This window comes from Callithrix jacchus, chromosome 8, assembly GCF_049354715.1.
Source record: "Callithrix jacchus isolate 240 chromosome 8, calJac240_pri, whole genome shotgun sequence".
Taxonomy (NCBI): Eukaryota; Metazoa; Chordata; class Mammalia; order Primates; family Cebidae; genus Callithrix; species Callithrix jacchus.
In genome coordinates, this window is record NC_133509.1 from 17,924,664 (window position 1) to 17,952,405 (window position 27,742).

The 27,742-nt window shown below is 37.7% G+C and overlaps 2 protein-coding genes across 21 annotated transcripts in view; one reads left to right on the forward strand and one right to left on the reverse strand.

Moving 5' to 3' along the window:
- Positions 1 to 478: 478 nt before the first annotated feature.
- On the reverse strand, positions 479 to 10,675 carry THAP10 (THAP domain containing 10). Its single transcript, XM_009005163.5, has 3 exons — positions 10,084 to 10,675; positions 2,234 to 2,381; positions 479 to 2,125 (listed from the first exon to the last, which is right to left on the reverse strand). Exons 1-3 carry the CDS (start codon positions 10,510 to 10,512, stop codon positions 2,085 to 2,087), a joined length of 618 nt encoding a protein of 205 aa, XP_009003411.3. The 5' UTR covers positions 10,513 to 10,675; the 3' UTR covers positions 479 to 2,084.
- A 396-nt stretch (positions 10,676 to 11,071) lies between these two features.
- The window catches only part of LRRC49 (leucine rich repeat containing 49), a 138,620-nt gene continuing 121,949 nt past the window's right edge, over positions 11,072 to 27,742 (forward strand). For 2 of the 20 annotated variants that reach the window (XM_035259074.3, XM_078333514.1), the window contains exons 1-6: positions 11,072 to 11,182; positions 11,797 to 11,868; positions 14,294 to 14,390; positions 18,895 to 19,092; positions 19,426 to 19,528; positions 23,364 to 23,567. In XM_035259074.3, the coding sequence (XP_035114965.1) occupies positions 11,135 to 11,182; positions 11,797 to 11,868; positions 14,294 to 14,390; positions 18,895 to 19,092; positions 19,426 to 19,528; positions 23,364 to 23,567 (722 nt within the window). In that variant the 5' untranslated portion in view covers positions 11,072 to 11,134. The remainder of the gene's footprint in view (positions 11,183 to 11,796; positions 11,869 to 14,293; positions 14,391 to 18,894; positions 19,093 to 19,425; positions 19,529 to 23,363; positions 23,568 to 27,742) is intronic. The other 18 variants (XM_009005160.5, XM_078333515.1, XM_002753295.7 and 15 more) reach the window with 15 other exon arrangements.

A 27,742-nucleotide genomic window follows, 5' to 3' on the forward strand; every position in this document is an offset into this window, starting at 1 on the left:
CTCAAAGGGTACTTAATAATGGTGTTTAGCTTCAGAAGATTTATACGATTCATTTTAAAACACAATGCTCTGAAAACAGGCCAGGTCCAGTGACTCATGCCTGTAATCCCAGCACTTTGGGAGACCGAGGTAGCAGGACTGCTTGAGGCCAGGAGTTTGAGACTAACCTGGGCAACATAGTGAGACCCCATCTCCACAAAAAAAAGTACAAAGCAAATTAGCTGGGTATAGTGGCACACACCTATAGTCCTAGCTACTCGGGAGACTGAGGTGGGAGGATCGTCTGAGCTCAGGAGTTTGAGGTTATGGTGAGCTATGATTGTACCGTTACATTCCAGCCTGGGTGATAGAACAAGACCCTGTCTGTAAAACAAACAAACAAGAGACATCTCAAATTCAAGTCAAAACAGCAATAACAACAATGAAAGCACTAATAATGCCATGTTTTTACACAATCATTGTTCAGGCTCACAACTTCCATTAATATTTTATTTTATTATTATTGTCCTTAAAATTAAAATTACACTATTCAAATTAGAGCAGACATAAAATTGGATTTGGAAGAAATCACTTTGATGTATTATTTAAACCTTCTAGGATAAAAACACATGCAAGTTCTTCTAATCATGCAGAACTAAGAAGACATATGTGGTGTAAAATTAGTATTTGTTATTACTATTCTCAATAGAAGATCAGAGTTATGGTATGCTTCTCAGAAACCACTGTAACAATTTACTTCATGGTACAAAATCACCAGAGAAATTTTTCATGGTGAATGGCAGATGGGGTAGCTAATATTTCCATGCTTATTTCTCAAATGTAGAATTCAAAAGAGGGGTATTGACAGAAAGAAAACCTAACACCTGCAATGGGAATACATTAGAAATGTAATACTTTTTTTCATGATGTTAATGATTCTAAATTAATCAAGCTAATTAATGTGTTGCAGTAGGAACTGATGCAAATAGATTTCATTAATAAGTTAATGTAAGTGTATGAAAACTCCATCTCTAAATTGATTCTCTTTGAAAAATTTCTGTAAGAACCACAGATTCATCAGAAATGCTCACAGGACAGATCCATATATGTTATCAATTGACAAACTAATAAATAAATAACATAAAAAGTAGTCAAGGGTAGATGTCATTCTAGAAGAAGTTCTAGATTTCACTACCAAATCAATTAGTAGTGTCAGGCACGGCTGTGCTCACTGTTATTACTTTATTCCTTCAAATTATTTAGAAGAATAGTGACATTCTAACCAGCAAATGTCAAGTAAATCCCATAGAAGCACTGCTTCTGAACTAAGCTTAAATAAATATTCAATGCTTAACTGTGATTAGAATACGTTGTTGATATTGCGGTTTTGCTTTGTAACCTGATTTCTACCGAAAGGATTAAAAGGAAAAAAAAAAGTGAGGTAGGGCATGATGGCTCATGTCTGTGATCCCAGAACTTTGGGAGGCCGAGGTGGATGGATCACCTGAGGTCGGGAGTTCCAGACCAGCCTGACCAATGTGGAGAAACCCCGTCTCTACTAAAAACACAAAATTAGCTGGGTGTGGTGGTGCATGCCTATAATCCCAGCTTCTTGGGAGGCTGAGGCAGGAGAATCCCTTGAACCTGAGAGGCGGAGGTTGCGGTGAGCTGAGATCATGTCATTGCACTCCATCCAGCCTGGGCAACAAGAGTGAAACTCCCTCTCAAAAAAAAAAAAAAGAAATAAAGAAAAGAAAAAAGTGTTGAAAGTAGAGTGTAGGGATGTTTGTGGGTAGGGATTATCTTCATTATGTGGCAAGCAAGCAAACTTTTGCCATAGAGCTAAACAAATTTTGCTGGTACTCAACTGTCAAATTATCTTGAAGTGAAAGATTTACAATAGCAAAAACAGTAAAGATTTGAAAATCTATAGCACATCAGAGCATTTGAGGTTGGGTTTTTAACATGTCTCTTCTTTCACCTGTATAGCTATATAAGAGAGATCACTCTGTTCACTCTTGATATCCCAGTCTGTATCTGTTTCTGAATCACTGGAGTAAATGTCAAAGAGAGAAGAAGTTCTAGACTACAATAGAGTAGTTGCATTACAGTCTTTTTCCAAACACTTTCACTTTGGCTTGAATACCTGGAAGAGAATAAGTGTAAGTACCGAGGAGTTAGACTTTGCTTTTCATATATCTTGAATATGCAAAAGATCAATTTAATTGCTTAATCCATTGGAGTCAAAACATACCCACACTACGGTGAGAAGGCCTTTTCAAAGAAATTTGTGTAATTTTATGCACTGGCCCTTCTTCACAGTGAGTAGGCACTGCAGTGACATTATTAGATGGATTATCAGCATGGCCTTGGGTTTGCATAACTTCATTTTCACATGTAATCTAAAAATATAAATCATAGGAGAATCGTATTAAAGTTAAGTCTACCTTGCAGGGTTTTATCTTTCAAAAGTCACAAGTAGTAAAAGAGTATAGCTAAAAAATTTCAAAGTCACATATTAGTATGGTCGATATTTGAACCTAGGCAAGGTGAATCTATACTCCAAGCTTTTAAGAATTCTGCCATACTGCCGGGCGCGGTGGCTCACACCTGTAATCCCAGCACTTTGGGAGGCTGAGGCGGGTGGATCACGAGGTCAAGAGATCAAGACCATCCTGGTCAACATGGTGAAACCCCGTCTCTTCTAAAAAAGATGGATCACCCCTGGCCTCAGGTGATCCACCCACCTCGGCCTCCCAAAGTTCTGGGATTACAGGCATGAGCCACCATGCCCAGCCAAGATAATACTATCAGTATTAACTTAATTTGATATCTTAGCAGTCATATTATTCTAGAAAACCTAATCATTTGTTCTTTATAGAGAAGAAAATAAATGACTTCAATACTTTCCTGAGAAAAATTACATTGTGAAATGAAAATTTATTTTATTTTTTTTTTGAGACAGGGTCTCTCTCTGTCACCCAGTCTGGAGTGCAGAGGCATGATCTTGGCTCATCCTCCACCTCCCGGGTTCAAGCAATTCTCGTGCCTCAGCCTCCCATGTAGCTGGGATTACAGGTGCCTGCCACCACGCCCGGCAAATTTTTGTATTTTTAGTAGAGATGAACTTTCACCATGTTGGCCAGGCTGGTCTCGAACTCCTGGCCTCAAGTGATCTGCCTGCCTCAGTTTCCCAAAGTGCTGGGATTACAGGCATGAGCCACTGTGCCAGGCCATGAAATTTCGTTTGGGGGAAGTGATAAGGGTAAGAGGTAGAAAGAAGGAGGGTTTAGATATGCAAAAGACAATATAAGACAGGGTACCTAGAGATTATATGGAAGAGAGTAAGAAAAGGTATCTGGAAAAGGTAGGAGGGCCTGGAAGGAGAGAAAATAAGTGAAAGAGAAATGAAAACAAAATTAAAGTAGTTAGCAATTTTACCTACAGCCTTCAGGTAGTGGCAGCTGCCTTCAAAGCACTGAAAAAATATTTTAGCAGGTGTCTTTGGTGGCTGTACCATAGGCTATTGGTACTCAAGTTAAAGAAATTTTGTAGCCAGGCACAGTGGCTTATGCCTCCCAGCACTTTGGGAGGCTGAGGCGGGAGGATCACCTGAGGTCAGGAGTTCGAGACCAGATGGGCCAACATGGTGAAACTCCATCTCTACTAAAAATACAAATATTAGCTGGTGTGATGGCCCATCAGCTACTTAGGAGGCTGAGGCACAATAACTGCTCGAAGCCAAGAGGTGGAGGTTACAGTGAGTCAAGATCAAACCACTGCACTCCAGGCTGGGCAAGACTGTCTCACACACACACACACACACACACACACACACACACACAACTTTGTGAATAAATTCTTGTAAAGAGTCCCTTTGCAACATGAGTCTTATTTAAAGGGCTTATCTCTATTCATGTTTATAAAATAATGATCAATTTTCAGTAGTTACATCTACTTCTAAGCCAAACATTGTCAAAGTCTAGAATAAGCACATATTTCTTTACAAAAAGGTGTATTCTGGATAAAATAGAGTTTTAGATATTTAATCAGGGTTTAAAAAATAACTTTTGTTCCCTTTATAATAATAATACATTTTTAAACTGCAAATATTTGCACCATACAAAGAAGCAAAAGAAACTAAAAATTAGTCATAATCTCACAATCCATGGCTAAAACTTTATATTTGATGTGTTTTTGTCTTTTCCTATGTATTTTAAAAAATTGAGATCATATAATGCTTTATAACCTAAATTGAGATCACATAATGCTTTATAACCTAGTTTACCCACTTATTATATATATATATATATATATATTATATATATATAATCTTTCTATGTTATTAAATATTCTACATCATAATTTTTATGGCCGCATAGAAATGTATTACACAGATATACAATTTATTAAAACAATCCATATTATTAGAAATATTCGAACATAAATCTCTTGTGTACCTGTCTGATTGCTTCTTCAGATTAAAGCTTAGAGGTAGAATTTCCAGGCATGTATTAATCCACTAAAATATGAGTCAAAAGAAAGTATCTAGAATGAGGCAGAAAAAGGCAAAAGAAAGACAGAAAATATAGAAAATATCATAACAGACATATGGGATAAGAGTTAAAAGTATAACATAAAATGGGGCAGAAGCAATATTTGAACAAGTAACAGCTGAGAATTTATCAAAAAGAAGGCATTAAGACAGTTTTAAACCCTTTCTATTTATCAAAATAAAAATAACTGAAAACAAACCTATGCACACTACTGTAAAAATGGAAAATGGAGAGAAAAACTTAGTAGCAGCCAGAGAAGAAAAGATACATTCTCTTCAATGGTGTAACCGTAAGACAGAATAACGCCTAAACTTCTAAGGACACAGAAGGATTGAAAGTAGAAGGACGCGCGGTGGCTCAAGCCTGTAATCCCAGCACTTTGGGAGGCCGAGGCGGGTGGATCACGAGGTCAACAGATCGAGACCATTTTGGTCAACATGGTGAAACCCCGTCTCTACTAAAATTACAAAAAATTAGCTGGGCACGGGGGCACGTGCCTGTAATCCCAGCCACTCAGGAGGCTGAGGCAGGAGAATTGCCTGAACCCAGGAGGCAGAGACTGCGGTGAGCCGAGATGGCGCCATTGCACTCCAGCCTGGGTAACAAGAGCGAAACTCCGTCTCAAAAAAAAAAAAAAAAAAAAAAAAAAAAAAGAAAGTAGAAGGACGGAAACCGATGTATTATGCATTTCTTTATGTTAAAGAAGCTGGTGTTGCTTTATTAGCACTACATACCTAATAACATAGCATCAAAATATATCCATACCTAATAACATTGCTAATAACCTAATAACATAGCTTCAAGATATATACCACAAAATGGATAGAATTTGAAGATTAATATGTAAATTCAAAATTGCAGTGGAAGATTGCAACACTTTCTTAGTAATTAATTGAATAAGATAAAAATTCCAAAAGGATATAGGAAATTTAAACGTGATTAACAGACATCTGTGGAACACCATCCAGCTGCAGTGTGCACATTCATCTCAAGTACATATGGAACATTTAAAAAACTATTTTGGGCATAATACAAGTTTCAAAGAATTTCAAAAGATTAAGTCCATATATCGTATTTTCTCTGGCAATAGTGTAACTGGCCTAGAAATCTATTGCAAAAATTCGACTAAAAAATGCCCAGAAGATATGGAAATTTAAAAATATACTTCTAAATAACCCACGAGTAAAAGATCAAACCATAATGGAAATTAGATATTTTATACTAAATAATAAAAATACTCCATACCTAAAACTTATAAGATTCAGTAAAGCCATGCTTAGGTGGGGATTTTAAATCTTTAATGCATATATTAGCATAGAAAAATTAATTAGGCTTAATTTAGATTAGAATTATTATTATCATGCAAAAAGTATTCCACAACATATCTCTAACGTATCCCCCTCTCAGGACTCAGGTTGTCCTCTATCAAGCTTGTGAAACCTAGCTGTGCCATTTACCATTCACCATAAAAATTCTGGTCGGGCGCAGTGGCTCACGCCTGTAATCCCAGCACTTTGGGAGGCCGAGGTGGGTGGATCACGAGGTCAAGAGATCGAGACCATCCTGGTCAACATGGTGAAACCCCGTCTCTACTAAAAATACAAAAAATTAGCTGGGCATGGTGGCGCGTGCCTGTAATCCCAGCTACTCGGGAGGCTGAGGCAGGAGAATTGCCTGAGCCCAGGAGGCGGAGGTTGCGGTGAGCCGAGATCGCGCCATTGCACTCCAGCCTGGGTAACAAGAGCGAAACTCCGTCTCAAAAAAAAAAAAAAAAAAAAAAAATTCTGAAAATCAATGATATAATTTAACTTCTTAAAAAGGGAAAGAAAGAACAGTGGACAAAATTTTAAAAAGTAGAGAAAGAACAGTGGACAATATTTTAAAAAGTAGAGAAAGGGAATAATGAATAAGCGAAATAAATGAAAAAAATTTCTGGAGAGATCAACAAGGCAAAGTTTATTTTTTGAAAAGACTAATAAAAATCCATCAGCCGCTAGGTGCGGGGGCTCATGCCTGTAATACCAGCACTTTGGGAGGCTGAGGCGGGTGGCCAAGATGGCAAAACCCCATCTCTGCCAGGCGAGGTGGCAGGCGCCTGTAATCGCAGCTATTCAGGAAGCTGAGGCAGGAGAATTGCTTAAACCCAGGCGGCAGAGTTTGTAGTGAGCCGAGATGGCGCCACTGCACTCCAACCCGGGCAAAAGAGTGAGACTCTGTCTAAAACAGAAGAAAGAAAAATCAATAAACCATGCAGTGAAGCTGATCAAGAAAAAATGAAAAACCAAAAATTACTTCGGCTCAAACAGAATTTTTTCAAATACAAAATTATCATGAAGGTTTTGTGTCAATACATTTAAATTTTTAAAATTAAAAACTTTTTAAATTTAAAATGTATCTATTTTATCAAAATGGATAAACAAAAGAACTCTGAGTAACCTTATAACAAAGAAATCAAATTGATCATTAAAAAAAAAAACCTTTCCAAAAGGAAAACTCCAGGATTAGGTGTCTTATCAATGAGTTCTACCAAGTATTAATACCAAATGTATTAGTGAATATATAATGCCAATTTACATAAACATTTCCAGAGGACAAAGAGAGAACAATTCCAAATTTGTTGGCAGTCTTCATACCCAAACCTGAAAAAGACACTCCAAGAAAGAAAAAAACTGTAGGCCAGTTTCACTCATGCACACAGATGCAAAAATCCTAAATATTTTATTTTTGCTAATATTTTAGTAAGCAATATGGAAAAGGAATAAAGTGCTTGACCAAATTGAGTTTATTTTAGCCATGCCAGTTTGATTCTGTATTTTAAAACCAGGCAATATAATTTACTGTATTAACATAATAAAAATGTTATCCTTAATAGATTCAGAAAAACCATTTGATAAAATTCACCATTATTTATCATTTAAACTAGGAATAAAGGGGAACATTTCTTTTTATTAAAAAGAGCAGCTAGAAGAAACTATAGCAAAAATCGTATCAAATGGGGAAATATTAAAGGCTTCCCCTCTGAAATTAGGAATGAGAAAAGGATTCCTCTCACCTCTTCTGTTCCCCGCACTGTACGGCAGGTTCAAGCCAGTGCAACAGGAAAAATACGAAATAAAAACATGAACATCAAAAACATTTTTTCAGGTTATATATTTGTACATGTATAAAATTCAAGAGAATTTAAAAACTATTGGAATTAATAAGTGAGTTTTTGGATACAAGTGCAACAAAAATTAATTTATCAATATACACTTACAGATTACAAAATTGAAAATACCATTTATAGTAGCAAAATCAAATACTGTGAATAAATCCAATGAAAGATATATAAGACCTCTAGATTGAATGCCATAAAGCACTTTTAAGAGAAATTGAATGCAAAATTAACAGTTAAGGGAAAACAATAATCAAGCTCCTTTCCTTGGAAGTGGTCTCTTATCTTTTCTGAAGCCCCATAAAGATATGTAACATTCATATTTATATTTATCTATATATAGCACCAAGCACCCAGAACACTGTCTACAATAGCTATTCAATAAATGTAGAATGACTGGAAATTTGAATTTTAGACAGTTGGTCCTGGGATTGGGAAGAAAACATTGGGTGGGAGAAGTCAGATACACAAGTCAATTTTTTAGCAATGTTATTATGGCTCTCTATCCAGACTAGGCTAAACATGTATTGCTATCAACTAAAAAAATATATTTTTAATCTTATATACTTCTAAAGTGACTATTTTAGAACTCATACGTAGTTTCCTAGCAATTCAGCAGGTATATTAATGTAATATGGATTGTTATAAACGTTGGATGGTTGTGCTTACTAAATGGAAAACCGATTTATTATGTATGCTGGATCTGTTTCCCAATGGTTAGTTTTTACGGGTTACAAAGACTGGTTATTTCACTAGCTTGACTTTCTTCTCCCAATTTTTTATTAGATTGTATAATTATGAAGAAGAAAAATGGTGTAGGGGGATATGTGTGGCACATGTTTAATATTTATCTCTCTTTCTACACACATATATATGTGTATGTTTGAGCAAAGTGCATAGCTGATGACGGTGGACAGACGCTTCAAGGAAAGGGCAGGTATCTTGACAGGTATACAGCTGGATGAGAAGGGAAACTGGCAGAGAATTGAAAATTCAATTACAATGCAAAAAACTATTCTTATAGTCATGTAATCATTCCATAAATATTTATTGAATTATTTAAATTTGTAAAATATTGTCCTAGGCACTGCAATACAATGGCAAAGAAATCAGACACGATCCTAGCTCTCACGGAGCTTACATTCTAATGTGAGACACAAATATTAAGCAACTTACATGATTATTTCATGGCAATTATGATAAGTGCTACTGAAATATCTGTGCTATTGAATCACATGGAGTACACGAATGAGAGTACATAACTAGGGGATCAAGAGGAAAGACGTTTAGCTGATTTTTAAGGGAAAAAGACTTAATTGGTGATGATGGGGAGTGGGAGGAGCATAATTCCAGGATATTATAATACATGGAAAAACTGAGCAAAGTCTTGTTGGTAGGAAGAAATATAATATGTCCAAGAACTGAAAGGTCAGCATGATGGTACACAGTGAGCAACGGGAACAATGGCCTTGGATGGGGCTGGTGTATGCAGGGGGAAAAGCATGCAGGGCCATGTAAGTTGGGTTAATAATTTTGTTCTTGATCCTAATAATTGCAGGATGCCATTAAAGGGTCTTAACACCCACCCTAATGTAGGAAGCACGTTGGTACTGCTGAAAGAGTGTCGGTCTGGCAACCGGACCTACAGTAAGGATTACAAACCCCTGAGGAAATTACTAACCTCTTGCTATAATTTCATCTGTGTAATGGCGGGAAGGCTGAAGTTTATCTCAAGGAAAGCTGGGAAGTTTTCTTTAAAATGATAAGTAGGGAACAAGGTAGTAGTAACCAGATCCAAAATGAGTGCAAACAATGTTTAGCAGGAACAGAAAAGTAGGCAGAAGAGAGCAAGATGGGGAAATTCAGCTCACCAGGGATACTTAACTTAAAGACAGCTAGAGGTAGTATCAGTCAAAAGGAATGTTAGGGGTGAGAAGGGATTTATTAGCAAGCCCCGTCTTCATCTGTAGCTCCACATCTCCTTCGCCCTAACATTTTTGACACAAATAATGGACGTTCTTCAAACTTATGTAACGTTATGCAAACACAGTTTCAAGCACTCCAATTCTTGAGATTTGCTCAAACCAAACCCTTTCTATTTAAAAACTCTGGAGCAGCGAGTGAAAGCAACTCAGTACTCTGCAGGACAAGACTGCGTGTGAGAGTTTTGAGGGAGGAGCAGTTAGAAGGAATTAACTGGGTCACTTAATTCCAAAATGTTAATACTAAATGGGACCTTGGAGATCACCTCTAAAGCACACTCCTAACTTTACAGATTAGAAAACAGAAATGTTGTTTTCGAGATGAGGTGCCTTTCCCAAGGTGACGCTAAGTGGAGGAGCCCAGTCAGAGTCCAGGAGTCCTTCCATAACCCTTGGTGGCCTCCCTCTTTACCTGCGAAGCCGCAGCGCGCTTCCCAGCCCGGGGGCGTGTACAGGAGACTGGACACTGGACAGCCGCAGAATGCCTGGCTGCCTGGAGCGCTCCTCTCGTGTCGGGGCGGCTTGCTTGAGCTCCCTCCTCTTTCCATTTAGGTGCCGGGGCGGCCACTCGGTGCAGGGTGGGCACGGCGCCTGCCACCAGCCTCAGGCGCTGGGAGAAGTGCAGGTTCTTCTGGATAACCGAAGAGACGTCGAAACAGGCTGGGGCAAAGTGGTCAGAGCAGATGACCGAGCGGTCATTGCCCCCGTACCAGTCGGCGCGGCAGCCTCGCACGAAGCGGTCCCAGAGCAGCCGCACGGCCCGGTCCTTGGGGAAGCGGAACAGCGACTTCCCAGACTTGGTGGTGTTGCCGCAGTGGGCGGCCACGCAACGGGCAGGCATGGCGGTCGTCTTCGGTGCCCGGGAGCTGAGGTCTCCGGACCTTCGCCCTTGGGCACGCTCCTCGCGGCGGCTTCGGCGAGGCAAGTCCTCCCCTCCTCACCTGTCCACTCCGGGTCGGGATTATTTCCTTCCCTACCTCTGGTCACCGGAAGTGGCGATCTGCAGCCCCCAGTGGGAGGGCTCTTCGATATCTTCCTCCTCCTCATTCCTGCACGGCTACCCAGGAACCAGTAGACATAAGCAGAGGGATACAAATTTCGCGCGGGCCGCGCTGAGGTGGGCCGTAAAGAGGAACGGACCGGAAGTGGTGGTTGTCATAGCTACCAATGTGCCCAGCCTCTTCCCCAGCTTATCCTCCTCCCAGTACTCCTGCTCTGTTTTTATGAGGCCGAGAAAATAGAACGAGGAAGTGTTGACGCAGTGGGACCTCACGAATACAAGCAGAGGCCACAACGACTGTGTTGCCCCATCGATTAGGGAGAGGTCCAGACCGGAAATGGTCGTTTCTATGGTAACCCTGAGCAGGTTGCCTGGGAGATGACCTCTTTCGGGTCTCTTTGAATATCTGCTGTAGCGTCACCTCGAAGGCAGATCTATCAGAGATCCTGGACTGTCTCCTATCATGATTCCCGGGAAATACCGCTCTGTTTCTGGCCGGGCTGCGAACAACGTAAGTTGGGCCTTCTACTTCCTCTTTCTTCACATTGGTATTCTTTTTTACTGGCGTCTTTGTCCTAGAAGATGGGCTGCATTATTGGGACCGGGACCGCTGTGTCTATTCAAGCTATTGTCTGACCCGGGCTTGAGATTCGTGGGCTGGACCGAGGCACAATTTAATATTGTATGATGCATATTCAAAGTCTTGTCCAGGATCTGGGCTCCCCAGAAGGTGGAGCTGGTCTGCTGTGAAAATCTCGGGTTTATTTAAATTCCTTTAGCCAGTCATTTCCTTTTTCTCCACCCTCCCCTCCCCCCGCGCCATTTAACTGTGAAGAGGTCCACCTGTCCCAATGAGATATTTATTTAGACATGAATGGCAAATGTCGAAAGCCTGAGGTACTAACCAGAGGGTTAAGCTGCCGACATTTTGAAAAATAAATGAGTGAAACCTTTTAATTCTTAGATGTGATTTTTATTGTTTTCAGCAAATCCTCAGCTCAAGACCATTTACCGGAAACAGAAGTCGAGCATTCTGTTCTATTTTTTGGTTTTATTTTTATATGTACATTTTTTGAAATATGTGTGTATTAAGAGCAAATTTTATGGTTTATTTTTACATTTCAGGTGAACTGCGGGCTTCATCTGGTTATTCAAACATCATCGCTTCCTGAAAAAAACAAAGTAAGATTTAAGCAGGTTGGCATTTAAATTGCAGATTGTTTTATATTCTACACAAATAGTAGCATGATTTAAAGGGTAGATTCTAAACTGAAAAATTTAAGTATATTTGATTTCCAGTTTAAGGCTAGTTCTTACTTTCTGCCTACATAAAGCCAAAAAAGCCCTCTTTAAAAACTTAATGTTATTTCATTCATTGCAAAAGGTAAGGGTTTTTTTTTTTTTGACATTTACCATTTTCCCTTTTTTATTTTTTTGGGACTGGGTCTAGCTCTATCACCCAAGCTGGGGTGCTGGGGTGCAGTGGCACAATCTTGGCTCATGGCAACCGCTGCTTCCTAAGCTCAAGTGATCCTCCCATGTCAACCTCCTGAGTAACTGGGACCACAGGTGTACGCCACCACACCTGGGTAATATTTTTGTATTTTTGTAGAGATGGGGTTTTGCCATGTTGCCCAGGCTGGTCTCAAGCTCCTGAGCTCAAGCAGTCCACCTGCCTTGGCCTCCCAAAGTGCTGGGATTACAGGCGACAGCCACCACACCCAGCAATATTTATACATTTCTGAAATCAGGAGCCTTCGTAACATTGATGGTACGTCATAGTTTAATTCTGGAGGTTTTTTCTTTCTTAGTCAAGGGTAAAATAATGGTATGTCTTACTACTGATGACACCTTAGATAAAATGGTAATTTGTGAGGGCATATCCGCACATCCCATTTAAAATCAGGAAAGAAAAAAATAGGTTAGCAGTGGACACATGTTAGGCTTAATGTTATTTAGAAGCTAAGATATGAATATGAGATTTTTTTCTCCTAGACTATTGGCTCAATCTCTAGCATTTCCAGAATTTCTGGCTTTTGATTTAGTTTTTGAGATTTTGGGATAAACATGTTTTTCTTTCCCTTCTGTCCCACCTCAGCATTCATACCCCCCTACCTCCTATACAACTATATCTCAAGACACACCATGATTTTTCTTCCTTTGACCAAGTTGGAAACCTCTAACCATCACACTTCAGGTGTTTCCTAAAAAGTTATTAAATAGGTGTCACTGGAAGAACTCTAAAGTGAAGGGCAGAATTCACAGATAACAGCATGAAGAAGGGGAGGAAGATAAATGGAAGGGCATCTTTAGTCAAGGAGGCAGTGTTGATTACATTATATATGAATATGAAAATGGTGAACACTTAGAAAATAGACCATTTGATCATCTCAAATAAACAGCAGTTAGCTAGATTAATTGAAAATATTCTTTATTATAATTGGGCATAATGGATTCCCTCCAGAGCTTTCCTAACTGATTTCACTGGATAAATCCTTTTTCACCCTTACAATGTTTCTAGGAACCATGTGCCTCATCTAAACCTTCTTTCCAAATCATTCACTTTATCTTGTGTGCACATCTATTCTGATAAAAATACCTTTAGATCATATAATTCCTAAGGAATGCCAACATAATGTTTGTAGTATGGATAAATTAGAAGCATCTTAATTCATTTAAGATAACATTGGGAGGCCGAGGCGGGTGGATCACGAGGTCAACAGATCGAGACCATCCTGGTCAACATGGTGAAACCCCATCTCTACTAAAAATACAAAAAATTAGCTGGGCATGGTGGTGCGTGCCTGTAATCCCAGCTACTCAGGAGGCTGAGGCAGGAGAATTGCCTGAACCCAGGAGGCGGAGGTTGCAGTGAGCCGAGATTGCGCCATTGCACTCCAGCCTGGGTAATAAGAGCGAAACTCCGTCTCAAAAAAAAAAAAAAAAAAGATAACATATTTGGGTTTTTTTGTGGCTAGTCATAAGAAGTTGTTTTGGTTTTGTTTTTCTCAGTCTTCCTACCAGATAATTATTTTAGATCAGTTTTAGATCAAGTGAAAACCCTCTTAGAAGGCTTAAATACACAATTTTATTATGTTGTAATAGGACATTTAAAGGGATTATAATGATCAAAACAGTGATGTTTTTCAACAGCATTTTATTTATATTGTGTGCTTTTTTGTAGCAAATGATTCTTTTAATCATTGTATTAATGGTGAGAGTGCAGGGATTGGAAGTGTCTCAGCTTGGAGTATCTTTTATCTGACCTCATAAAAGTGACCCTGATTTGTGCATGGTAAAATACAATAACAGAGGTACAGCCATCACTTCTATCTAATTCCAGAATTTTTTCATCATTCCAAAAGAAACCCCTGAACCCATTAAGTACTTACTTCCCATTCCCTGCTTCTCTGAAACATGTGGAAGCCACAGATATGCTTTCCATCTCTATGGATTTGCCTATGTGGTCTTGTGTCTGGTTTCTTTCACTTAGCACGATCTTTTTAAGGTTCATCCACATTGTAGCATGTGTATCAGTCATTATATGTTGTTTTTAAATTATCTCTGTTGCTTAGTGATAAATTCATCTCCAAATATTTTTTTATTTAATAATGTTTTTCAGGTTGAATTCAAGCTAAATAAAGACACGTCGTCATTCCCCGGGAGACTTTTACAACATGAACTTGAAAGAAATTGCTCAAGTAGGCAAGGTATTGTCAGTGAGTAGAGATCAGATGTGGTTCTTCATCTTTGAATAATATTAACTGTTTAATAATGTTGAATTACTAGATTCAAATAAACTTGAATTTAAAATGAAATGGTTCATTGGGACCAAATTGGTTTGGTATTTAAAAAAAAATTTGTTTTATATACATAGCATAGTAGATTATTTCCAGTACAGAAAAAGCTGTTATTATTTTAGTTTGAGTGTGGGCTATACACTAATGAATGGAAAAAGAATGTTCCAAATACCATATTAAAATCGCATTTGGAAGTTGTGAATTAGTGAGAGTAAGAGTATGGGAACACATATGTTAAGGAAATAAGGAAAGAATGGAAAGTCAGGAGTAGAGAAGAAACAATCTTTCTCTGTTTCAATCACATATAATAATAGATTTTATATTAAAGCCTTCGACTTTAGTGTCTAGCACTTGGGATCTTGTGAAAAATGCGGCTTCTTAGTGCTCCCCCTCCTTCTTCCCCATTCTAATTTTGTAGGTCTTGAGTGGGACTTGGAAATGTGCATTTTAATAATGTCACAAGTGATTCTGAGATCTACGGCTTGTGGGTCATCTTTTGACAAACACTGCCTCATATGATCTGGTTATATTTCTGAAATATATTTTTCAAATCAAGGACAAATTTCCTTCACATTTGAATCTTAGCTTGTTGCTGACGGCCATTAGCTCTCTGTAATGTGCTCATGTTAAAGACTTCTGAATCCACATATACAAAACTACCTCTACCTCTTAGGAGTTTACATGAGAGGGCTGGTCAGTATAGGCCTTTCTAGGTTGTTTATGCCATTACTTTGGGAACATATGGTGATTTTTGAACATTGGTTAATTTTCTCTCTTTTTTTTTTCTGGGCCTACCTCTTGGACTCATCTAATCTGACACATCTTTTCTCTTTCCTACATTCTACACTCTTGTCTTGGCCAATTGCTGGACATGACATCAGCCTAACTGCAGTTCCACAGTGCAGGAAGCATCTGTCTTGCCTTTTTTGATTCAGTTCAGTACATATTTATAAAGCAAGTGTTATGTGCCAGTCACTGCCTTAGGCACAGCATTATAGATGTGAACCCTCAACTAGGGTTTTTATGTTTGCATTGTGAATCTCCTTGACATTTTTGGTAACAATATCTTAAAAGTTTTTCCAAAGTCATGAATCAAACTTAAGTACTTTGACTAAGCTTTTCTTGAGTAAGAGTAAGGAGTTAGTAAACAGATTTAAGGATAGCTGGCCAAGCAAATTTATTTAAGTGGTCAAGTATTACTAGATATTTGCTAATGAGGAAATAGTATGGATGCATTGAATTTTGTGAACCTGAGAGATGAATAAAGTTTTATACATAAATAATGACCCATTCAGTATGAATTAACTCTTTAGGGAAAAAAAACCTAATTGGTTTTTCATTTAAAAATTTTATTCAAAATTAGTTTCTGTGACAAGATCCTCATTTGACATGTCTTAGATGTATACCTGGTTACTTCCAATGTGTTTGCTCCATAGTTCTAGGCAGTTTTGTGCAAAGAAGGCCACACAACTTATGGTTATTTTCTTGACTTTTGTACTCAGATTTTACCTACAAGGGCTTACAATTTTGGAAAAATTATAAGTAGCACTTCATCAGGAAAAGTTTAGGGATGTCTGTCTAATATGCTGTATCCTGATACCTAATCATTATAATTAATTTCAGCCATTTCTTTTTTTTTTAATTAATCAAACATAGCCTATCCACACAAATTAACCAATGATACTCTCAGTCAAAAGTAAAGAAACTTGGTATTTTATTTAAGCTAGTGAATTTAAAACTTGATATGTGATTTATTTTAGGCTTCTTAGAATATTGTTAAGAGTTAACCCCTGTTTCTTTGAGATTTTATAAGTGCAGGGCCTACTATATAGTAAAATTTCAGTTAACCTAACCTTAATTGATAAAATCCCTTGATTAGGAATTTTAAAACGTGTGTGTAGCAGGGAAGAGGCAACACTTTTCTCTTAAGATAATAGTAAATCACTGGAAAATCCAGAGTTAAGATTTTGGTTCCCAAAACAATCTCAAGGACAGGGCCGATTGGACACACATGTATGGCAATAGGTCCTACACCATCCGTCCATCCACCTGTCTGTTCATCTACCCATCTGTTCATTTATCTATCCATGCATCCATCTCCTTATCTATATATTCATACATCCAACCAACCATCCAGCCATCTGTGTATCTAGCATACAGCACAGTGAACATTCTCACCAAATTTAGACCATTATACTTCTTAACACTTTTAGATGCTATTTATATTGAGATTTTTTTTAACAGAAATAATACACACAAAATAGATTTTCAATTAGTCTTAGTAAACTGGAAAAACAATTTGTCTACTGATTGCCTACTGAATTTAGACTTTACCAAGGATATAAAAAATATAAAATGAAGTCCATCACTCAAGGAGATTGTAAATTTAATTGAGAAGACAAGGGATGCATATCTAGTAGGTTAAATAGTGATATAAGAAATACATAATAAGTCAGTTGCTATGGCTCATGTCTCTGATCCCAGCACTTTGGGATGCCAAGACGGGGGGTGAATTGCTTAAGCCCAGGAGTTCAAGTCTTGAACATGGGCAATATGATGAAACACCATCTGTAAAAAAAATACAGAAATTAGCCAGATGTGGTGGCACATGCCTGTAGTCCCAGCTATTCAAGAGGCTGAGGTAGGAGGATTGCTTGAGCCCAGGAGTTTGAGGCTGCAGTGAGCTGTAATCATGCCACGCTGCATTCCAGCCTGGGTGACAGAGCAAGACCCTGTCTGAGAAAAAGAGAAAGAAAGCAAAATGAAATAAACAGTAACAAACAGTTACAATGAAAATTTTGCCACATAGTAATGTGGTTTTCATGTGGGTGTTTCTATACCCGCATATATATGTGGACATTTTAACTGCAGATCTCTCCCGTTCCTAGTTATTTAGAAGATCTTGTTGTGCAATACATTTAAGGCTTTTTACTAATCATTCTTATCTCTTTCTATTGTCATAAGCAGTATATCACATTGATAGCAAGTTCATTGTGCCGATAGCGATTATGACTTCTGTATATAAAAAGAGCTAGAAAGTTTGAGAATAAAATTCCTCTATTTGCTGGGTGTAAATTAAATTTAATCTTCAATTATTGCCTCGGTATCTCAAGTCTTATAAAGTTTAAATCTGCCTCTTAAAAATTGAGGATTGCCTTGAAGCTTAACAAAATAATTCAAAAAACCTAACTGATGCTAACAAGCGAAACTGAGGTTGACTGCTGCTTGGAGATTTTCCATTTTTTATCTTTAGTTAAGCAATTAATCTTTACTTAGTTAATTCTTAGACTGCATCAGCCTTTAGGATGGTTTCTGTTTGTTTTGTTTTTGTTTTTTTAACCATCTTGACTTGATTACCAAATCAACTTTCTGACTTGTGGTTGCTTGGGTATCCTGATAGCATGTGGTCTTGCGAGGAAATCAGTTCATTGGTGAATATGGTGTCCATTCTGAATGCTGATGCTCTAGAACATCGTTATTATCTTGATATTTCATAATATTCAGAAAAGTGAGATGTGAGCACTGATTATTTTGTTCAAGAAATAAGGTGTGAGATACTTCAGTTTATGCCTTATAGACCTGAAGAAGCTAGCAAATGCCATGACCTGATAGCTTTTTAATATGATTTATATGCAACTTGATTTTAAGTTGTCATTATATTATCTGGTGACCTCCCAAAGAGTAGGTTAGCTTTCTAGATTTGGTTTTCATCTTTTTGTTAGTTTCAACAGCAGAATTCTGTGGAAACTTCAGGTTCTATTTTACTGTTATACTTATTGCTTCCTTCAAGCGTTTCAACATCCGTTTCTGCTTTCAGAAGATTTTCTTTTTATAGAGGAAAATATGGTAGATTTCCTCTGGCATTCAAACTGTCACGTTTGACCCATTACTCAAATCTTACCTCATTTCTGGAACTCCTTATCGTTTCTTCTTGACCATTTACATTCTCCTGGTTCTTTAGAAAATGTCTTAATGTTCCTCCCGCCAGACCCATCTGTATCTACCTTCATTAAGTAAAAAATTACCAGACACATTTATGTGCAAATTTATAAGTAGGTATTCTTTTTATTCTGCATTTATGTATGTTGTTCTATTTATGAATTTCCTATGTGTGTTTATTAATTTCAGTCTGCTAGATTGAAAGCTACATAATGGCAAGGACACCACCTAACAAACGGCCTATGAACCTTAGAGACGCATCATATACCCTGTGGACCCTAACAACAAGTATACTACATTTATTGACATCCACTTTGGTGTCTTGGCAATATTCTTTACTAACAGTGGCTGAACATACAAAGAAAGAGATGATATGAGGTTTACATCTGCTATCCAAAACTACTTTTTGTGTATTTCCTGTAGTAAACCTATAGTAAAGTCATGTATTATGTAGTTTTGTGATAAATTTTTTGATATTTTGAAGGAGATGGAAGAGTAATAAGTCCTTCGCCTTGTAATAAATCATCATGCATCTCATCCACAACAAATGTGACAGAACTATATGGGCTGGAAATGAAAACTGCCACGAGCTCCTTATCAGCATTTGGAGATTCTTCCATTAAGACACCTTCAAAATCCAGAATCCGGCAGGGCTGTCATAGTGCTGGCCCCAATGTATCTGGTAATGAGGGACTATCATCTTAGTTATAAGAGAGCTAAAACTTAAGGAGTCAGGATTATAAAGGGATAAAGATAGCACTGAAGTAGTTCTGTACTTTCAACCAATCTGTAAGGCAAGGGAAACATTATTTGGCATATACGGAACACATAGTTTAGGTTTAAGGAGGAAAGAAACAAATTCAACTTAGTAATTTCAAATATGGAGAGCTATAGAAACTATGCTTTCTAGATAAGATATCTATAGGTGCCAACATTCTCCAAATATAAGGTGACTTTAGTTTCAAGACTTTGAAGGTTTTTCTGAATTAAGTAATTTGTATATCATTTTTAATAGGTGATCATATTAATTTGGTGAGCTCATCATTGTCATCATTTCCTATTCTTCAACGTTCTTCTGAAGAGAAAATTCTTTACTCAGACAGGTTGAGCCTAGAAAGGTGAGGACAATTTCTTTTCTTTTCTTTTTTTGACTAGGTAATACATAGACGTGGTACAAGATTTGAAAGATGCAAGTCTCCCTCCTTCCTCCTCTTCCCCAGTTATTCAATTCTTCTACCTACATATAATCATTTTTTTTTTTTACCACTGTTTTGCTTCTCCTTCCAGAGGTATGCTGAGGAATTTTATATCTATGTAACATAAAAGAGCTTGAGTATACTCTACAAGAGTACTATAGCAATTCTAAAATATGACATTGATGAAAATGGATTTCAGTATAGGAAAAAAATGCAATATAATCTTCACATGAGCTTCCTGGGCCCTATCTAGTTTAGTTTCCTGTTACTTCATTGGCTTTATCTCTTCCTACACTCTCCTTCAGTCATTGCTCGAACCATACCTGCCTCCTTGCTGTTCCTTGAATACACCAAGAATGATTATACCTCAGGAGTTTGGTACTTGCTGCCTGGATTGCTCTTCCTCCTCATATCTCTAGGCTCATTCCCTTACCACCTTCAGGTCTTCACTCAAATGTCATCATTTCAGGGCTGATTTTCTCTGGCCATCCTTTCCAACATTGCAACCCCTTCCATGCTTTAGTCCCCAGCTCCCTTCTCTGCTTTTATTATTTTTCTTCTTAGCATTTATTAACCCTATAACATAATAACTATTTACTTATGTTTACTGTCTGTCTCCTACTGGAATACAGGTTCCATAAGCACAGAAATTTTTGTCCAGTTCTGTATTCTTGATATCTAGAGCAGAACCTGGTACAAAACAGGCTCTTGATACAATTTTTTTAAGTGAACAAATGCATTTAGAACTCGATCCCCGTCTTCACATCTAGGAAACTATCCACAGTAGAATGGTGGATGCAGGATCCCAACCTCTACCCCAATGGCATAGCCAGCAGAGAAAAAACATCTCTGTTGTGCATACCTTTAGCTTAGCAGTGCACACCTGACAACAAATATATTGAACTATCTGTGTTTATAGTTGGGAAAAACTGCTGGAGGTTCTAACATGTTCTTTTGCAGGCAACCTAACACTGAAGGGCAGTATCTCTCATGACGTCTTTGCAGTATAAGTGGTTTCTGAGAATGCTGTCTAATATTTATACCTTTCATGATATCATTTTAATGTTTTGAGGGATTTTTATGATAACTTTTCTCTTACTATTTGAAAGACTGGCCAAAAATAGTACCTCAGCCCTTCAGTTTCATGTTACTTGATATTAGCAGGAGCCAGTAACAAGTTAGGCACTTTCTTTGTAGCTTGGGGTGACTCAGGCAGTTGTAAAGATGGGTCCTTAACAGCATGGGCCTCTGGGGTGGAGAAGCAAACTTTGATTAGGCGGAGACTTGCTTATCAAGAAAATCAGGATGAAGAGAACTGATTCGGCTTCAAAAGTTGGTTGTGAACTGGCAGAATCACAAAGATGTCATAAAGTTAGGCACAGTTTGACAAGAGCCAGGATGCACAGTCAAGAAACTTTGGCTGGAAGCTAGGAACTAACTCAGGAGTGACTTCTGAGAGCCAGTGAGTAGCGTCAGTGACTTCCAAAGGCAGATCTGCCATGCTGTGTAGCTTCTTAACTAGGAGACTGAGGGGTCAAGAGTAGAATCCAACCCTGAGAAGAACTGCTTGGAAGAGCTAGGCTCTAGCTGTTTTGGGAGTTAGGTTAGGCCTGGAGTACCAGGAAGGCAGCCTGTCAGTACCAATAAGGAAACACAGAAGCAAAGGCCTAGTCCAATAGATGTATCAGTAATGGGACAGGAGGTGTAGCAACTCAAGAGTTTTCTAGGCCTAGAAACTTCCCTTGAGGGCACTGGGCCTCTGGTTATTATGTATGTTTGCTTGCTTGTTTTGGTGGAGTGACAGGGGTTTGTGGGGTTAAGCGGTATATAAGTGAGCCTTGGCACTGGGACTTAACCACTGTGTTTAGAATCAGAGAAGGTGACTTTATTTCAAGCTACTGTAGCTTATGTAAGAGGGAGGATGGAGGTTATTTATTTTCCTTTCTTAGTCATGACTGATTCAAGAATTGGGTGAAATAGAAGTTGGGGAATATCAGCAACTTTAAGAGAAAAAGAAAAAGACTGAAGCAGGAGAAGTGAGACAATTTAAAGTTTTTGCTAAGCTGATGCACAAAGATATAAATTTTAAGGTATAATACTTACAATTTATTAATTTATAATTTATATACTAAGTTTATTCATTTATCACAGCTGTGATAAAATAGTTGGAGGAAATATTGTGATAAAATAATTGAATATATGAAATGAATTTTAAATATTCTGTGATAAAATAATTGAATACATGAAATTAATTATAAATATTAACCACACATCAAAAGAATTAAATATTGCCCCAAATTTCTTTTTCTTTCCGCTGTCTTAAATAGGTTTCTTTAGGATCTATATTTTTAAACATCATATCTTTTTTAGCTATTAACATTCAGTTATTTTTTTTCTGCAAATCATTCTTTTTTTCTCTTTATCAGGAAAGTTCTGATCATTTTCATAGTTTCACTTATGCTAGTAAAGCTCTGATTTATTTTCTTTAAAGCTTACGTTAACTTGATTTCTACTGAAAGAGAATATTTCCAATAAACTTCCCTATTAGAGTTGTTCACACCCAGATAGAGCTGCATTTCCTTTGAAGACTCCTTTTAACCTCATGGAGTAGAATCACTCAGGGCCTCCTGTCAGCCGCTATTATTTTACTACTAGAATTCTTAAAGGGCCCTGAACTCATCTACTTCACCTGTAATACATTATAACATTTTGCATAATAGATGCTTACTCGTTTTCTTTTTGTTTCATTTATTTTTTTTGAGACAGAGTTTTGCTCTTGATGCCCAGGCTGGGGTGCAATGGTGCAATCTTGGCTCACTGCAACCTCCACCTCCTGGGTTCAAGTGATTCTCCTGCCTCAGCCTCCCAAGTAGCTAGGATTACAGGCATGTGCCACCACGCCCAGCTAATTTTGTACTTTTAGTAGAGATGGGGTTTCTCCATGTTGGTCAGGATGGTCTCAAACTCCTGACCTCAGGAGGTCCACCCACCTCAGACTCCCAGAGTTCTGGAATTATAGGCATGAGCCACTGTGCCTGGCCTATGGCTTACTGTTTTAAATACAACTGAAAGCATGTATTTTTAAGGTTTCATCCTACCCTGTAGCACTCTAAATGCTCTGCAAAGTTCAAAGTGTTGAGCATGTACACATATACTTAAAATCTTAGTTTCTGAGGAAATGTTAAGTAAGGACCACCTTGCCATTAATGGATCTCAGGATGAATTTTTTTTTTTTTTAAATCAAAGTGAATTGTAGATGGCTGAATTTCTTGCTCTTTTGAACATGTCATCCAGCTCAAGAGCCTGTGATTCTCTGAGAGACCCTTTTATATGTTTTTAACTCAGATGACTTAGTTGCCTGGGCAGTTGTTACGTCAGTGGATTGATGCCAAGGGCATTTGTCTGGTTATGAGACAAGATTCTTTCAGCCATTTAAACCTCTATCACAAAAGGCAATTAGGTTGAATGTTTTCTCATGTTAAGTCAATTTCATGTGAAATAACTTATGTTTGAGGTTTTTTTTTTAATACAATGAGAGCTTAGGCATAATTTTAATAATAAACACTGTCACAGTCTATTGGCTTTTTTGTGAATGATTTATAATTAAATATAAGTCACTTAGTTCATGGGGGTTGGAAGTGGTCCAACTTATTTTTTTCTCATCACAGAATGGGAGCACAAAGATACTTACTAACTAACGTAAGAGGAGGTGGGCAGCTGAATCATAACCTACTTAACTTTTACAATTTTTTCCTAGGCAAAAGCTGACTGTATGTCCTGTCATCAAAGGGGAAGAACACCTTCGTTTGTTGAACTTCCAACATAATTTTATAACTCGGATACAAAATCTTTCTAATTTACAGAAGTTGATATCCCTGGATTTGTGCGATAACCAGATTGAAGAAATTAGTGGGCTTTCTACTCTGCGATGCCTTCGTGTCCTTCTGTTGGGGAAAAACAGGTATTCTTTGTAGAGCCGTTTTTGTTCGTAGCCTAATGTTATGTATAGGATTAATGTGGAGTCCTACGGTGTTTAGATGACAACTTAGAATTGAATAATACTTAAGAAATGAATAGGCAAAAAATTTTTGAAGATTATTTGAATGGATTAAGATTCCGTTGTAATTTGTTTCATGAGATTCAAATAACATTTATTACGTATTTTACTTCCATTGCTTTCCAGTGCCTTATCTTATAGGGAAGTAGATAGCAGACTTTGGCCTTGATTTTATCTTCTTAGAACTTAGTTTAAGCATGTGTATTCACTTTAGGCTTATGTGTTTCACTTGTGACTCTTTCCGGTGTTTGACTGAGGGTAGATACTCGATACTTTGTGATGATCAAATCATGAATTGATTCCTTTTCAGATGGTATCTAACATTACATCCTATATGAACTTCCCCAGTTCCTTTTATATACTCTATTATGTAATGCAGCTATACAGTTCTTGACACATTTCTTTGAGAGTCATTCACAACTTTTCATTCTATTTCACTGGATAGCTTTTGCAATGCTTTCAAAGAAGGGCTCTATAGTAAAACCAAAAAATGGTTTTTATATTATCAAATGAGGAAGTTTAGATATAGCATGATAACCAGGCTAGATTCTCCTCCTTCATCTTTTCCTGCCTCCTACCCCAGCATGGATCTTGGATTACTCCTTGCAGGGAAAAAAGGTAGTATCTTTTCCTCACCCATCTCAAGGTTCGTGTCTGACACTCTGTAACAAAGACATATTAACAAGATAAAAGCATTAAACATTATTTAATACAACTTTTACATGGCACAAGAGCCCTCATAAATGAATACCCTCTCAAACAAGGAAAACTGTGTATTTTTATGCTTAGATTTGATAACAAGTAGACAGTATGATTGGACAAAATGAGGTATGATCTAATGGTAATAAACTGGGAAAACTTAGTCAGGCCTGTTTGTTCAGATTCTTCTTGGTGTCTCTGTCTTCATTTCCCTTTTTGGGTTATATTATATATTTTATTTCTGTTGCTTCTTTCCATGAGGGTCATAAGACCCTCATTCCAGAGAAATCCTGTCCTATACCCTAAAAGGGAAGGGACAGATCAGATAATTCTATCTATCTGGAAAATAGATCAGATAATTCTTTTTATGGCCTCAGGGGAGAAAGGTGGGAGAAGGTCAGAGAGTGAGCTTCTTCCTAATATAATTTCCTCAATTTCCTTCTGTTTAAATTACTCAGTATGCCAATGTGCCATAGTTGTGGTATTGTGTACTGAGCCTTGACTTTCTTTATTCTCACTACCCAGTGATAATATTAGATACTTTTCTCAATATCATGTCCCAGAGTTCTAGGCTCTTGTCTGTTCTTCATGGTTTCTATGAAGGCTCCTATCAGTGTCATTTATTATCCATAATTAGTCCAAGTGTTAAGCTAAGCATTATGTAGTCTGAGCAAATTTGGAGATTATCTTGGCCTGTTTATGTAGCTATTAGGCCCGACCCATTGGGGATCAAATTTTAACACGATGTTTGGTGGGGTCAAATATGCAAACCATAGCGGGAGATTATAGAATCATAGAGTATTCGAGCTTGAAGTGACGTCAGAGAGTAGCTTCTCATTTCACAGATGGAGAAATGGAAAGGCAAACTGACTTCTGCAAAGTTAGATGTATACAAAATCTATACAATAAGGGTACACTGCCAGAGCAGTTTACTGAGCAAAGTGAGAAGGGAAGATAAATTTTCATACATTTATGGCATTCCCTAGTCTCCCTATTCTTTTGCCGAGGTGCGCCCTATTCTCTTGCCCAGAAATTTCTCAGAGTTACTGATTTCTTTGCCTCTCTTATAATTATTCTTTGATACCATGGTCATTATTCCCTGCTTTTAGTTTTTGAGTTAATATTTTTTAGTAATATTTAAAATCACTTTCTCCTGGCTCCTACCATTTCAAGTCATCTTTCCATCTATTCTGTTTTCCTACATGTACTTTTCAGCTTCTCTTGCTTTTAGAATTAATCCTTTAAGTTGTTGTTTTTGTTTTTGATAACTTGTGCCTTGAAGGCACTGGTCTATCTAACCTTCTGATTTTATTTAAGGTCTTCTTGTTCTTTCAACTCTAGGAGACTTAATGCCTTTCTACTATATCATTATGTTAGTGAAGTAAAAGCTATCTAATGCTCTCTCTTCTTCCTCTTTCTACTCTTCCATCTTTTTAGTTTGTTATTTGTTTGGTTTTAGTCTTATTTTTTTTTTAAATAAAGGAATAGCTGTTGAACAGTTCTAGAAGAGACCCCATCCAAAAGTCACCAACTACAAGACCACAGGTAGATAAATCCTTAAAGATGGGAAGAAACCAGCACAGAAAGGATGAAAATACCAAAACCCAGACTCATTCTCTTTTCCAAGGGATCACAACTCCTTACCAGCAAGGGAAGAAAGCTGGATGGAGAATGAGTCTGATGAACTGACAGAAGCAGGCTTCAGAAGGTGGGTAATAACAAACTTCTCTGAGCTAAAAGAACATGTTCTAACCCAATGCAAAGAAACTAACAACTTTGAAAAAAGGTTAGACAAAATGCTAACTAGAATAACCAGCTTAGAGAAGAACATAAATGACTTGATGGAGCTGAAAAACACAGCACGAGAACTTTGTGAAGCATACACAAGTTTCAATAGCCAAATCGAACAAGCAGAAGAAAGGATATCAGAGATTGAAGATAAACTCAATGAAACAAAACGAGAAGGCAAGATTAGAGAAAAGAGTAAAAAGAAATGAACAAAGCCTTCAAGAAATATGGGATTATGTGAAAAGACCTAATCTACATTTGATAGGTGTACCTGAATGTGACGGGGAGAATGAATCCAAGCTGGAAAACACTCTTCAGGATATTATCCAGGAGAACTTCCCCGACCTAGCAAGGTAGGCCAAATTCAAGTCCAGGAAATACAGAGAACACCACAAAGATATTCCTCAAGAAGAGCAACCCCAAGGCACCTAATTGTCAGATTCACCAGGGTTGAAATGAAGGAAAAAATGCTAAGGGCGGCCAGAGAGAAAGATTGGGTTACCCGCAAACTCACAGAGGATCAGACTCACAGAGGATCTCTTGGCAGAAACCCTACAAGCCAGAAGGTGGCGGGAGAGGGGTGTGTGAATATTCAACATCCTTAAAGAAAAGAACTTTCAACCTGGAATTTAATATCCAGCCAAATTAAGCTTCATAAGCAAAGGAGAAATAAAATCCTTTGTGGACAAGCAATTTCTCAGATATTTCGTCACCACCTGGCCTGCCTTACAAGAGCTCCTGAAAGAAGCACTACACATGGAAAGGAACAACCAGTACCAACCACTCCAAAAACGTACCAAATGGTAAAGAGATCGACACAATGAAGAAACTGCATCCACTAACAGGCAAAACAACGAGCTAGCATCAAAATGGCAGGATCAAATTCACACATATAATATTAACCTTAAATGTAAATAGGCTAAATGCCCCAGTAAATGTCACAGATTGGCAAATTGGATAAAAAGTCAATACCCATTGGTGTGCTGTATTCAGGAAACCCATCTCATGTGCAGGGACACACATAGGCTCAAAATAAAGGGATAGAGGAAGATTTACCAAGCAATGGAGAGAGAGAAAAAAAAGCAGAATTGTAATTCTAGTCTCTTATAAAATGGACTTTAAACCAACAAAGATCAAAAGAGACAAAGAAGGGCATTACATAATGGTAAAAGGATCAATGTAACAAGAAGAGCTAACAATCCTAAATACACACCCAATACAGGAGCACCCAGATACATAAAGCAATTTCTTAATGACCTACAAAGAGACTTAGACTCCTACACAATAATAGTGGCAGACTTTAACATTCCACTGTCACTGTTAGATCAATGAGACAGAAGATTAACAAGGATATCCAGGACTTGAACTCAGATCTGGACCAAGTGGACCTAATAGACTCTCCACCCCAAATCCACAAAATATACATTCTTCTCAGCACCACATTGCACCTACTCTAAAACTGACCATGTAATTGGAAGTAAATCACTCCTCAGCAAATGCAAAAGAATGGAAATCATAACAAAGACTCTCAGACCACAGTGCAATCAAATTAGAACTCAGGTTTAAGAAACTAACTGAGAATTGCACAACTT